This window comes from Oryzias latipes, chromosome 18 (genome assembly GCF_053564925.1).
Source record: "Oryzias latipes strain Hd-rR chromosome 18, Olatipes_Hd-rR_3.1".
NCBI lineage: Eukaryota > Metazoa > Chordata > Actinopteri > Beloniformes > Adrianichthyidae > Oryzias > Oryzias latipes.
The window spans coordinates 11,849,851-11,864,611 of NC_136254.1; the positions used below are offsets into that span (position 1 = coordinate 11,849,851).

At 38.7% G+C, this 14,761-nt stretch overlaps 1 protein-coding gene across 1 annotated transcript; it reads left to right on the forward strand.

Annotated features, from left to right (window-relative positions):
- Positions 1–8,210: 8,210 nt before the first annotated feature.
- On the forward strand, positions 8,211–13,958 carry LOC105358325 (uncharacterized). Its single transcript, XM_078935993.1, has 14 exons — positions 8,211–8,339; positions 9,026–9,279; positions 9,381–9,473; positions 9,727–9,849; positions 9,960–10,037; positions 10,116–10,163; positions 10,247–10,372; positions 10,460–10,630; positions 10,724–11,199; positions 11,318–11,628; positions 12,000–12,178; positions 12,464–12,636; positions 12,721–12,935; positions 13,090–13,958. Exons 2-14 carry the CDS (start codon positions 9,046–9,048, stop codon positions 13,332–13,334), a joined length of 2,472 nt encoding a protein of 823 aa, XP_078792119.1. The 5' UTR covers positions 8,211–8,339; positions 9,026–9,045; the 3' UTR covers positions 13,335–13,958.
- Positions 13,959–14,761: the final 803 nt, after the last annotated feature.

Here is a 14,761-nt window from a genome sequence, read left to right on the forward strand (position 1 = left end):
GATGTCTAATAGGTCCAACTACAACAAAGTGTTTGAGAAGGTGCCTCTGGTATGTTGAAGAAAAGCTTATTTGATCATCAAATTTCCATCAACTACTTTCAATTGTGATAGTGATAAGTTTCTCTACATATTAGGAATGTTATTGTTGTTGTTTTTTTTTACCTATTGAAGAAATTCCTTTGGACCACTGATGTAAACATTATATATTGGGTCTGTTGTCTTACAGGTGGATGGGCTGTGATCACATGTCCGTGTGGAGTTGTGTACTCGGTGAAGTTCAACCTTCGAGCGGAGAGTCCACGTCACGTTTGTTGACACGTTGCTGTCTTGGAAGCACTTCCCTAATGTTGTAGTCTATGACTATGCACGGGGACTGGCATTGCATGCTAACAGCAGGCAGCCAGGAATATTTGGACTGTTTCATGGAAGGTTACTGGATCCAACCCCACACAACATCCAGCGGGTCTTAGAGGGCAAGGTTCTTGTAAACATGCCGTGGCTGAGAAGTGCACAGATGCCAGCTGACAAGGATGGACACAGTCTCACTGGATCCTCACAGCACTTTGCTTTAAATTATGTTTTCCATTAAGGCAACAGCAAAGACCAAACAGACGCTCTAAGGAAACTTGAGCTTGTGCCTGAGCTTGCTGGACTTGTCAACAGCCAGTGTGTGGAGCAGCTGTTCTCAAGAATGAGGAAAAATAACTATTTTCTAAACATGACAACCCCATCAACCCATATATTTCTTCAAAGAAAATATACTACATCACTACAATATGGCAAAAAACCAAAAGGCTATGGTCCAGTACGGCCTCATTGTTCCTTTGGCTGTGAAGATGCAAACTGACATCCATGGGAGGGTTGTCTTTGGAATGCTTTTTTATTAAATGTTCATGTACTTTTGTTTAAATTTTTCCTCATCTCAATTTACACAAACATTTTTTTTACATTTTTGTAGCTCCTGCCCGGGCTGGGACGCAAAAAGGAACCTCTGGCAGTGACCAAGAGGAAGAACCACCTCAGGAGCCTCGGGAGTGTCAGTAATTGTTATTTACTGTACAGACAAAGATGAAATTTTATAACTAATTTCCATTTCATTGTTATTTTTAGTAAACACCATAAACGAGCAGAAGGATGTCACCAGTATCCATGGATTGTTACCTGACATTGCATACTGGGGTCAGAAACTTGTTGAGGAACAGGAACTAATGGTAGAGTACACCTGCGGTTAACATCCACACACGCCTCCAACACGTAGGCAAGCTTTCCAACAAATGGCCGTGTACTAATAGAGGCTTTTTATTGTAACCATATCCTGAGTGTTTTGCGGACTTCACTTTTATCGTTTTGATTATTTTTTTTATTTATTTGTTTGTGTTAAAAGACATGGCGAGTTTTGCAGTGCCCTTGAAAATTTTCTTGTAATTCTCTGATAAATTAGACATCTTTAGTGCTTAAAAATTCAATTCTGGTTATACAGCGGTGAAAATAAGTATTGAACACGTCAACATTTCTCTCAAAAAACATATTTCTAATCGAGCTATTGACACGAAATTTTCACCAGATGTCGGCATCAACCCAAGTAATGCACACATAGAAAGAAATCCAAACATTTATGTCCATAAATGAAGTTATGTGTAATAAAGTGAAATGGCACAGGGAATAAGTATTGAACACATGAAGAAAAGGAGGGGTAAAAAGGTCTGGCAAGCCAAGAAAGCAGCTGGAGTTTGTCAGTATTCAGAAGGTTAACCTGCCCCGTATCAGTGCAAAGTAATATCTACTGCTATAGTCCTGATTGATGCCTTTTAAAAAGGCTTCTCACCAGCAAGGTGTTAGACAAGAAGCATTGCATGATGGGTAAAAGCAAAGAGCTGTCCAAAGACCTACGCAACCTTATTGTTGCAAACGCACTAAAGGCATTGGTTACAGGCGCATTTCCAAACTTCTGAAAATTCCAGTGAGTACCATTGGGGCCATCATCCGGAAGTGGAAAGAACACGGCATTACCATAAACCTGCCACGGCCAGGTGCTCCTTGCAATATTTCAGACAGAGGAGTCAGAAAAATCATCAGAAGGGTTCTCCAACAGCCCAGGACCACTCGTGGAGAGCTTCAGAAAGACCTGGAATCAGCAGGTACCATTGTTTCAAAGAAAACAATAAGTAATGCACTCAACCGCCATGGCCTCCATGCAGGCACACCAAGCAAGACTCCATTTTTCAAGAAGAAGCATGTTGAAGCTCGTTTGGAGTTTGCGACACAACATTTGGATAAACCCATGACATTCTGGGAGAAGATACTCTGGTCAGATGAGACCAAAATTGAACTCTTCGGATGTCATAAGACACAACATGTTTGGAGGAAAAATGGCACCGCACATCACCCCCAAAATACCACATCAACAGTCAAGTTTGGAGGTGGGAGCATCATGGTGTGGGGCTGTTTTCAGCATGTGGTACTGGTAGACTTCACATCATTGAAGGAATAATGACTGGAGAAAAGTATCGAGACATTCTTGATCAGAATCTGCTGTCATCTACCAGGCTGCTGAAGATGAAAAGAGGGTGGATGTTTTCAGCAAGACAACGATCCCAAGCACACAGCCAAGGTAACACTCAACTGGTTGAAGAAAAAGAAAATAGAGCTGCTAGAATGGCCCAGTCAATCACCAGACTTGAATCCAATTGAAAATCTTTGGAAAGAACTGAAGATCCGTGTTCACAGAAGAGACCCCCGGAACCTTGAAGATTTGAAGGCAGTTTGTGTGGATGAATGGGCCCAAATCACACCTGAGCAATGTATTCCACTGGTTTCTCCATGCAGGAGGCATCTTGAGGCTGTAATCACCAACAAAGGTTTTTGCACTAAGTATTAAATAAATTTCAGTAAGCGTGTTCAATACTTATTCCCTGTGCCATTTCACTTTATTACACATAACTTCATTTATGGACATAAATGTTTGGATTTCTTTCTATGTGTGCATTACTTGGGTTGATGCCGACATCTGGTGAAAATTTCATGTCAATAGCTCGATTATAAATTTGTTTTTTGAGAGAAATGTTGATGTGTTCAATACTTATTTTCCCTGCTGTAACTTACACAGGTTATAGCTTTTAAAGAGTTTTCTTTTTTTTCCTCCACTAGTTGAACCAGGTCCTGGATAAGAACAAGAGTCCAAGAGACCACATTGCAATGGTGGACAACACGATTTTGACTCATTCTGACTTTTGGAGTCTGGGATTAGAACAGGATGTTGATGGGATGGTAGGCATAGAGAATACGGTGTCATAATTATTCATAAAAAATATTACAGTGTTTTAAATTACAACCCCTGTGTAATGTGCTCTACTAGATCCTCAACAGTTGTCTCAAGGTCATTGAGAAGGTACTTAAGCTCTTTCACGAATTTAAATTATTATCATTGATTGTAGCTGTGAAGATGAAAATCACTCTTTGTCCATTACAGAGAGTGGAGCATGTTTTTGCTGCTTACAGTCATGTCACTGCCACTTGGTTCCCAACAATATCAGCAAACCCGATGGAGAACCTTCCAGTAAAACTCTTGTTTTTGTAAGTCAATACTGAATTGGATATTTTAACAATGTTTTGCTATTGTTGTTTTTTTACAGGACAATGCAGCCAGTCTCCAGTGGATCATCATCCCTGTCTTTGTTCCTGGGCACTGGATCCTCTGTATAAGCACATTTGTAATTTCTTTACTTATTAATCCAAACAATATAAAAGAAATAGGTATGCTTTTAACATTTAAAAGCTACTGAGGCCACAGGCAAGAGAGATTTTCTATCTAGATCCCCTAAGTTGCAGCGGTTGGAGAGATGAGAGTAGAGCACATCCAATCAGGTTTCTGGAGCGCCGGGCAATTTCTGTTCTGGACAGTGGTAGTTCAGTTTGAAACCACTTGCCTTTTTTTTTTTAAGATTTATGGTTCTGTGTTAATTGTTTAATATAAATATATATATTTATTAGGCATGCACAATAAAGTGTAAATTGTTTTTGCGAAAACAGGATTTGCAACACGCATATTGCAAAGTCGTTAGATATTGCAATAAATGGTTCCTTAAATGTGCTAAAACTATCTTATGGCAGCTTGAAGTATTTAATGAATATCGTGCATATTGTGAAGCCCTACTAATAATTTTTACTCATTGAATCGATTGAAGCAGAACCATAGATCCCGTTTGAGTTGGGCAGTTCTGATTAGGGGTGTGTATTGGCAAGAGTCTGACGCCCTGCGATACGATACGTATCCCGATATTTTACCAAAACGTGTTTTCTGTTTTTTTAAATATGACTTTGAAAAAACTCAACCTGAATTTTAATGTCTTCCACTGTAATAACATGGTCAAATTGGGTTTAATGATCACAATGTTAAGCACTGCAATTGTATCTCATATATAAGTTGCGTTTACCAAAGCAAATTCATAGTGCTTTTATTTTGGTAAGTTAAAATATAGAAAGGGAACAGTCAACATTGTCTGATTTAAAAAGATATATATATATTTTTTCAGTGTAAGAAAAAACAAAGAATGAATGAGTCTTAACCAATAAGTTTCTATTGGGGAAATAAAATGCTGTTTATTTTCAGCATTAATGTAGCTTTTCTAGTGCTTTTAAACGGTTCAGGAGCCTGAATGGTGCTTTAAAAATAAAGGGTGGGGGACACACTGATTCTATGGCAGGCCATTTTAACATTAAAAGGCTAGACTGGATGTGTGTTGCAGATATCTTTATTTGAGTTTTGCCTAGTCAAAAAGAACATTTCAGATATCCGCAACTACATTCTTCCTATCCGTAATCGTAATTTTAGATATCCTCAAAGATATTATTCCTAGGACAAATGACATCACTTTCACCATTCATTTGTATGGGGTTTACAATTACAGATATCTACAATTCAGTTGCAGATATCCACTTCATGAATTACGGATATCTGTAACTGAATTGTAGATATCTGTAATTCAAGTTTCAGATATCTACATTTTCATTCTTACTAGTCAAAACTCAAGTTAAAGATATCTTTAATTCAAGTCAATTTCAGATATCTACATGTTCCTTTTCAGATATCTTAAATTAAGTTTTGACTAGGCGAAATGACGTTGTAGATATCTGTAACTGGAATTATGACTAGTCAAAATGACGTTGTAGATATCTCAAACTGGAGTTAGGGATAGTCATAATTTAATTGTAGATATCTATAATCAAGTTACAGATATCTTGAAATGAAATTTGAATAGAGATATCTGAAACTTGAGATATCTGTAATGTTCATTTAGGATAGTCAAAATGTAATTACAGATATCTTGAATTAGAGTTTTGACTAGGCGAAATGACGTCACAGATATCTGTATGCAAATTAGGTCCGCATCGCACTTTAGGGGAGGAGCAGAGCGTGTTGTTGTAATCATTCAAATCGCACCTGCTTGTAGTTAGCACTGATTAGCACCATGTCGGAGCAGCCAGCAGTCGAAACTGTTTTTAATCGTCTTTTCAATGCTGCAGCACGTGCTAGACAGGAGCTGGCGGCAAGTAATGATTCAACCTTACTTTCCACAACAAGACGACTATTTCGCCGGCGAATACATCTTGTTCGAGGTAATTTTCTTTTCACATCATTTGCTAATGTGCTATATCCGAAGTTCGGGGAAACGTTACTTGTTTAATAACTTAGCAAAGCAGTTGTCAAAATGCTTATAGGGTCTCTTTGTGAATGTACTGGAGTCAGACGTTCATTTAAAATGATATTATTATTCATTGACGACAAAAACTGTTAGACTGTCTTCACGGTGACGGTCTATGGCGATTTCTTTTCAACGTACGTTCGCAAAACAAATGTTGGAGGTGAGTACAATTGTTGTTCAGAATTTCTCTCCGTTCAAAAACAATTAGTTATGGTGGAAATTATGCAGCGATTAAGTAAGGGTAATGGCTGACGAAGTGTGCGTTATTACTTTTTTCGCGTCGGACGGTTGCCTCCGCGAAGTGCGTTAAAAAAGTAATAACGCACACTTACGCCATTAACCCACTTACCATGGTCATACATTTCTCTATCTAATTTATTTGTATTTATGCCTAATTACCATTATTTAGTTCAGTTTTGCTCAAACATATTATTGACATTAATTAAGTATTTGACGACGCTGAATTTGGCTTCCGATTCACAGCTTCCGATTCGCGAGGGCACTAAAGGAACATTCCGCTGCAGTTTTCGCACTAAAACCACCCTAAAACCGGGTCCTGTTCAAAAACCACTGGACCTGGACTGCTCAAACCTGGATTAAATTATGCATTAGATACTAAGGAATACATTAAATACAGTTTCTGATTTGTGAAACCTTCCTCTGATTTGTGAAAATCTGAAATAGATTGATTTTTATCGCATTTTACGCACTGAGTCCACCTTAGACCAGGTCCTGTTCAAAAACCGCAGGACCTGGACTGCTCAAATCTGGATTAAATAATAATTTAGATAGTAAAGAACACGTTAAACCCAGTTTCTGATTTGTGAAACCTTCCTCTGATTTGTGAAAATGTGAAATAGGTTGATTTTTAATCGCATTTTCCGCACTGAGTCCACTTCAGGCCGGGTCCTGTTCAAACACCGCTGTGGGAAATAGTATCATTTCATCGAATTTTATGCAATGTAAGGATATTGGGGACAAGGGAAGGACAACTTTAAGCAAAACACCATAACAGGAACTTTAAAGTAAATCAGAAAACAAACCAAGAAATATTGAACAAAAAAACAAAACTTAAGTCAGGGGTACATGCTAACCATGACCATATATTTGTCCAATCTGACATCTGTTTCCCAGTTTCTTTTGTATGTTGAGATTTTGAGACTCAGTGCGTAAAATGCTATAAAAATCAACCTATTTCACATTTTCACAAATCAGAGGAAGGTTTCACAAATCAGAAACTGTGTTTAATGTGTTCTTTACTATCTTAATTATAATTTAATCCAGGTTTGAGCAGTCCAGGTCCAGTGGTTTTTGAACAGGACCTAGTCTAAGGTGGACTCTGGGCGTAAAATGCTGTAAAAATCAATCTATTTCACATTTTCACAAATCAGAGGAAGGTTTCACAAATCAGAAACTGTATTTAATGTATTCCTTAGTATCTAATGCATAATTTAATCCAGGTTTGAGCAGTCCAGGTCCAGTGGTTTTTGAACAGGACCTAGTCCGAAGTGGACTCAGTGCGTAAAATGCGATAAAAAATCAACCTATTTCAGATTTTCACAAATCAGAGGAAGGTTTCACAAATCAGAAACTGTGTTTAATGTGTTCTTTAGTATCTAATGTATAATTTAATCCAGGTTTGAGCAGTCCAGGTCCAGCGGTTTTTGAACAGGACCCGGTTTTGGGTGATCTTAATGCGAAAAATGCAGCGGAATGTTTCTTTAGTGCCTTCGCGAATCGGAAGCTGTGAATCGGAAGCCAACTTCAGCGTCGTAAGTATTTGGTGGTTTGGACCCACACTCCCTTAAAAAATGTTTACAATGTTTAATTTCGTGTGTGTTTTTAATATTTCCCAGATTACTAAGTATTGGTGTTAAATATTGATGTATTATGTTATAGAAAGATAGTTTAAAGCAGATCCCATATTTTGATATAATGATGGTTTGAGAAAACCGTGTTTCTAAAGCAGAAATCGTTCAAATAAATGAGGTACTTTCATAGAATATCAGTTATTGGTGTTCTTTTTGCTATTTGGGGCTTTGATGTAATAATATTTGAGCAATTGTATGTTTTGCAGCTTTTAGGAAAAGCTTAGATTGAAGGATTGTGTTACTTAAATTCTCTTTTAAGAAGTCAAACTAGGGGTTTGAATGACAAATCATGATGCTCCAATTAGTCTTAGTTTCTTGATTAAGAAGTGAATAACTAGCTGCCAGAATGTAACAGAATGCATCTACGACCATGTATTTTTAAAAAATTTCGCTCCACGCCCGTCATATTGCTCAAAGAAAAGTTCAGGGATTTTTTTTCCTTGCCTGACTTTCATCACTGTTAAAGATCAGCTTCCATGACAAAATAAAATGGAAAGTTTCATAGTCTCGTACATTTAAAATAACAAGAATATCGTGCATGTCAGCATCATTAATAAAGTGTATTAGTGTGAATCTCTCTCATAGACGCACAGGCACAATTTATCCAAGAATCACTGCTGACCATTATGTATTTGTTTTACAGAAGGATCTGGTGGCCGCAGGGAAAACCCTATTTGGCAGGCAAAACTTTTCCTCCTTCCAGGGCCAGATAATGGTTTTCTGCCCCCCACAACAGTACTTGAGGAACTGGCAAAACATGGATTAGGTAAACATGAGATTGAAGCAGATTAGAATTATTTACTTTTACACCTTATTATCTAACCATCTTGCAAAGAAAGCTATAGAATGAGCTGCTTTGGATTTTATGTTCGCTTGAGCCTGTATGGTCCGATTTGTTATACTGTATATATTGGCAAACATTTGAATATATTAATACACTTAGCATTTGTTTTAAAGAAATATTGCAGAGAAGTTTACTTTTTGATGCATTTCCATAAGTTTCCATGTAGCCATTTTAATAGTTACACCTATGCAATACTTTCTCATGCCAAGGCATCACTTTGAAAGTGTCCAGGAATACTTCCATATGAATCCTTTTGCATCATCTATCGGAAGTTAGTCAATGGTGGTTACGGTTAGTGTGAGGATCTGGGCGGTGCATTCAGACACTAAGCTACACCATATATTGTATGTTAATGTTCTTTCACATATGGTCAAATGTGTGATGGGTGTGTGAGTGAGACCAGGTTCTTTCTTCTGTCATATGTTATGCAATTTTCTTTGGAGTGTAGGGTTAATTTAGTTTCAAAGCTGTAAACTTGGTAGAAACACAAATGATTTTAGGTTAACTGTAGAAGTCACTCAGCTCTACTTTTGGGGTTTGGCAACACTGTGATTTGTTACTTTGCCACTAGGAACTGATTATACTGATGTTTACACTTCCATTTTTAGGAAAACCTGTGCACGAGTCAATGGAGGCCGGACGCACCAACTCAAAGATTGGGTTAAACTGGAGTTTATCTGAATTAAACAACTTTGTTTGCCAAAGCTACCCTCGCATCAGTTTAAATTTGGTAGGCTTTGAATTGGCAAGGACCGGCAAAGGACGCAAGATCCAGAAATTGCAAGTTAGTTCTGTGAAGGAACTTAAAGCTGTTGTTGGCAAAAGCAGGCTTTACATCGTGCCACGAGCCACTGTGTTGCAGGTATGGAAGTATACACAGGGATTTAAATCACACTGCAATCATATAAATGTGTTCTCTGTAATGTCTATACCTATAACTGAAGTTACCCTCTCTATGCTCAGGTAACATCACCACCCTCTGCCATGTCCCTGAAGTCATTCGCACCACTCGCAGCTCCAGCAGTAGATGAGACCTCTCAAGTGGTTTCAGATCAGGTCCATATTAAAATGATTGCATATCTAATGGATTTTATGTCTACTATGCATAGATATAGATATAGATATAAATATAGATATAGATATAGATATATATACACACACATATATATACACATACATGTATGTATGTATGTATATATATATATGTTTACTACTTATAGATATTTTCTAATGATTTATTTTGTTGCCACTATGAGTGTGTGTTCTCTGGCTGAAGGTGAAAACATTTGGATTTTCTGTGTACAACCAGGTGGCATCCACATCCTCTGCCATATCCATAAATTCATTCCCACCACTCTCAATTGCTCTGGTACAAGATGAGACCGGGCCTGTGGCTGAGAGTACCCAAGCTCAAAGTGTGGTTGCAAATCAGGTAACCGATTTTGTCACTGTATAGAATGAATAGTATTTATCCATTTTATGTGCCTGTAGCCTACTATTTAATGGTGATTTCTGAGCGATGCCTTTTTTTTTCTACTTTAGGCTCTCCAAGAATGGCGAGCAATACGTGCACAGCAAGACCAAGACTATAATACAAGTTTGTTGGTGGATGAGGAGAAGGTAATGCTTCCAAGTTTTACGTATGATTTATATTCTCGTACATAATGTATGCATACCTTTAATGTGGTATTTTAATAGGAGAGGAAGAAACTAGTCTATCAGGCTTGTGAGGAAAGACGTCAAAAGGTTTGTCTATAATAAATTAGTTTGATAAACTAGAGGAAGGGTGGGTTTTTTTTGTTTGTTTTTTAAATGAGATCGCATTTCAGGCTATTGAGGCAAGACGTCAGCGAATGTCTGCATGTGAGGAACCCTCAGATGGGGTGTTGATCAAATTTAAATATCCAAATGGACACACCAATATGAGGAAATTTCGTTTGTCAGAGCCAATCCAGGTGATGTGTGTTCAGCTTAAGAAAATATCTAGTGTCTTCTCAGTGGTTCAATGGGTTATAAAACTTGACTGTTTCACATCTTTTTAGATCTTGTTTGACTTTGTGGGACAAGATGATATTGCCAGTGAAATCTTTGTGGTGCAAGAAGCTGCATCATCAAGATCAGTTGGGAGCAGTTCCTCTGGGTCAATAATGGATTATGGTATTACAGCATCCTCAACTCTATATGTGCTTTGGTTTTCAAATAAGGATGTACAGGTAAATGTGTTGCATTTTTATTTCCTGACTCAAATGAAAACTGAATGTGTTTTCATTTGTGCAAGCTCATGTATTCTGCATGTTTGTCTTCAGGAAATTCTCTCAGATCAACAAACTGGAGCTTATGCCCTACACCCTACATCTCACAGTCAGTCATCACTCCCTGAGACCTCCACCCAGCCAAGTCTCTCTGAGCCCTGCGACCGCTCTCTGCTGCCTGAGCCCTGCGACCGCTCTCTGCTGCCTGAGCCCTCCACCCAGCCAAGTCTCTCTGAGCCCTTCGACCGCTCTCTGCTGCCTGAGCCCTGCGACCGCTCTCTGCTGCCTGAGCCCTGCGACCGCTCTCTGCTGCCTGAGCCCTGCGACCGCTCTCTGCTGCCTGAGCCCTCCACCCAGCCACTGCTCACTCTGTTCTCACAACCACCAGAAATCCTGACTCTTTATGATGAACCATCACCTTCTCCTTCTTCTGTCCAAGAACCAATCATTATTCTTGATGAGCAAGATGAGTCTGTTTCACAAAATCAATCACGTGTATCAACACATCACATCGGAGGACCTGTGGATGAGTGAGTTTTTCTCATTAAGTTGATTTTATATTTTTCTAGTGTATGTAGATGTTTTTTCTATATCATTTTACATTTAATCAGGTGGTAAAATAAAATGCATTAACTTCTTTGTTTGCAGAATTGATCTACAGACCATATTGAAAAAAATGGTCAGCAAAGTTGATGAGAGATTCTGTCCAACAAGCAACCAAATAAATGTGTGCAGGGATAATGTTTTACTTTGTAGCCTGCGGGCATTCAAGCGTAGGTTCTTCAACCCTGAAGCAAAATTGGATGTTGTGTTTGTGGATGAAGATGACAATGGTGAAGGGGCAGTTGATGAAGGTGGCCCGACTAGAGAGTACCTAAGGCTGTTGATGAGGGCCGTCCACCAGTCAAATATTTTTGAGGGACACGAGAAAGACCGGCAGTTGTCTCTTGATACTCAAGGTAGGGAAGCCCAAATTCTTAGGACTGTACTCCTTCAACTGGCACAATTCTAGAAATGTATATCACTGAAACATGATTGCTCCTTTATTTCTCCTCTGATTTGTTTGTTCTGATTGTTTTTTTATGTATTGGGCAGGTTTCTTCATTTGTTTATTGTCTTTTTAGTTATTTTGCCATGAATTTGTTAACTCTTGGTTAGGATTTTTCCATGATTCTTCATTTCTTTAATGTACTGAATCACCTTTTTGAAGCATGGTTTGAAAGGTGCAATAAAGTTGTAGTAGCACTATTATTAATCAGAGCATTTGAAGGTGTTAAATGAACAAGCATTACAGCAGAGCAAGATTTGACTGTTCTTTCTTTCATTTTAGCTTTGCAGACTAAACTGTACATGTGGGTGGCAAAAATGATTGCTGTGTGTGTGGTCCATGGAGGAGTCGGTCCACATTTCTTTTCCGAAAGACTTTTCAATCAAATCTGTGGGATACCAACCCCCCCGGCCACGGTGGATGAAGTTGGTGACCATGCTTTCAGGGAACAGTTAATAAAAGTAAGCAGGGAAAAGTTGTTATACATTGAATAGACAGTACAGTGAAACAGCCTTATTTTCTATGATTTATGAATGGCTTCAAACGTGTGCAGGTTACCTGCACCACTTGGCCTTCAGCCTCATGGCTGTGGCCGAACCATAGCCGTTAGGATATCCATGAACATTCTCATGAACACCAGTGCTTTATTGCTTAAACATCTCATTTATAGAGGGAAGGTATCTTTACAAGCCACTCACTATCTTTTTTCTCTTTTTTTTTTGTTTTCCCTGCGTCTTTCTTTTTAGATACAGGAAGCAACAACAGTCCGAGAGGCGAACGGTGCAATTGCAGAGGCAGCAGATAGTCTCAGCATTATAGGTGCCTTAAGACATGTGTCCAGCATGGAGGAGAAGGACTCCCTTGTCCAGTCAGCTGCAGACTTCTTCGTCAATGGAAGATTGGCGACTGCCCTGGACCAGTAAGTGCCTCACCTGTCTTACCTGTCTGAAAAATTAAACTCATTTGTACAGGACGATTCACACATTCTAAAATGTTTGTATAGGTTTGTTGAGGGGTTAAAAACACTTGGTTTACTGGACGAGCTGAGGAAGAATCCGGCAGTGTTCTACAATATGTTTGTCAGTGAGGAGATTCCACTGCAGGCGAAGGACCTATGCACTTTATTTGATGTGGACTTCTCTGTGCAAGGCAGCAACAGGAGAGACCGAGAAAACATGACAATATGCTTTTGGCGTGACTGGTTAATTGATATTGAAGGTATGCTATTTATTATTTGTTATAATAACACTGAGGCTTTTGTGGTCCCCTGTCAGTGTGCCCATTGCTCCAAAGTAACGCATACCAAAGGTTAGGGCTAGACGTTGTGGCCTAAACATAAAATCCGGTTTCTCACCACTTTCTTGTGTTACAGAAGGAGAATGCAGTCCAGTCACCCTAGAGAAGGTATTGGAGTTTACATCTGGAGCTTCAACAGTGCCTCCACTGGGATTTCCACACCGTCCACAAATTCAGTTCCTTCATGAGGGCAACAGAATCTTCCCAGAAGCAAATACTTGTATTATTGTACTCCGCCTGCCACTGCACTCTTCCTATGAAGCCTTCAAACAACACATGATTGAGGGAATTTTGCAAGCTCCAACCTTTGGACTTGCATGATGTCACAGTGTGTAAAACATAGATCCACAACTTGGATCTGTTTTTGTCTGTTGAAGCAGGTCACTTCAACAAAAATGTAGGAACAGTAATCCTGTTCATTTTCCATGAGTAACAGTTCAATTCAGTTGATTGAATATTGAGCTTTTTGAGCTAGCTCAAACTTGTCTAGTTTTTTTTGTCTTTAAATTATTTTTAAGTTATGTTTATATATCTTATTTTTTTTGAAGATGTATTTTTTCTTTAGATTATACGAGACACATATTGGGCTTATGGTTCATGGTTACTATGAGAACACTGAGGTTGATCTAACGAATTAGATATCCTTTATTAACAAACTGTAATTATTTGGCTTATAATTTGGTAAGTTTGAAATCACTCATAACAGCCAGTATGTTTGGTTAATGTACAACGGTGAGTACAGAGAAGGCAAACAAAGTCTGGCTGGATGTCAACCTCAACTGTTGTCACAGTAACCTGTCCCCATCTCCACTCAGTCTGTTCCCACTTGTGGATTGAAGTTAGGGTGTTTTTGGCAGTTAAACCTCTCTCCTCAACTGTTAATCTAAAATTCTCATTCAAACCATTAAACATTGTTCTTCATACATTACCAGTTTATTCATCTTTTTTATTAATCTTTTCAATCCAATTTTTCATATATAAAGTTTTGTTCAATTTCAATCTCATTGAAAAGGAGATGAGATGCTTTTCCACTTTTTCTACAAATTGGAAAACAATGGAAGTAGAAAGGAATCATACAAATATTGTCAGCCAACAGTACTACAAAAAAAACAAACACAAAACATAATACAGCACCAAAAGTGTGCTAAATTTAGCACACCTAGCATTAGCTCCATCAGCTGCACTGCCTATACCACCTTATTTTAACAGAAAATCAAACTTCAAAGCAGTCTTTCACTCCTGGATCACATATGCAGCCAATGAACTTTTGTCTCTGGGCTTGGAATTCAACTATACCTGTGTTTGCAAAATACTGATAATAGCAGTACAGCAAGCCTGATATTTTAACTTTAGATCCGAAAGGTGTTGGATTGCATTGTGTACAGATGTCTGTTGTTGCTGAGTGAGGATGAGTTGAGGTGGCTCTACATGAACAGCTGGGAACTCTTCCTCAAGTGGAGGCAGTGTTTGAATTCCATACTGCGCTAGGATGGCATCAATGTTTTGGTCGCTGTAAGGATTTTCCCCAAACACATTGTTGACAGCTGTGCTGTCTGTTGCAATGTTTTTGAGCATGCCCTCTGTCCAGAGTTGAGATGGTGTGCGATTATTTTCTGTTCGCAACGGGTGGAAGTTCCAGGCCTGTCTAAACTGCTCCAGTCTTTTTTGAATTTCAGGAAGATAAACAATCTGCAGTGAAAGTCTGTGGACATTATCATCTGGGTTTAGAACCTCTGAATCCTCTAAGG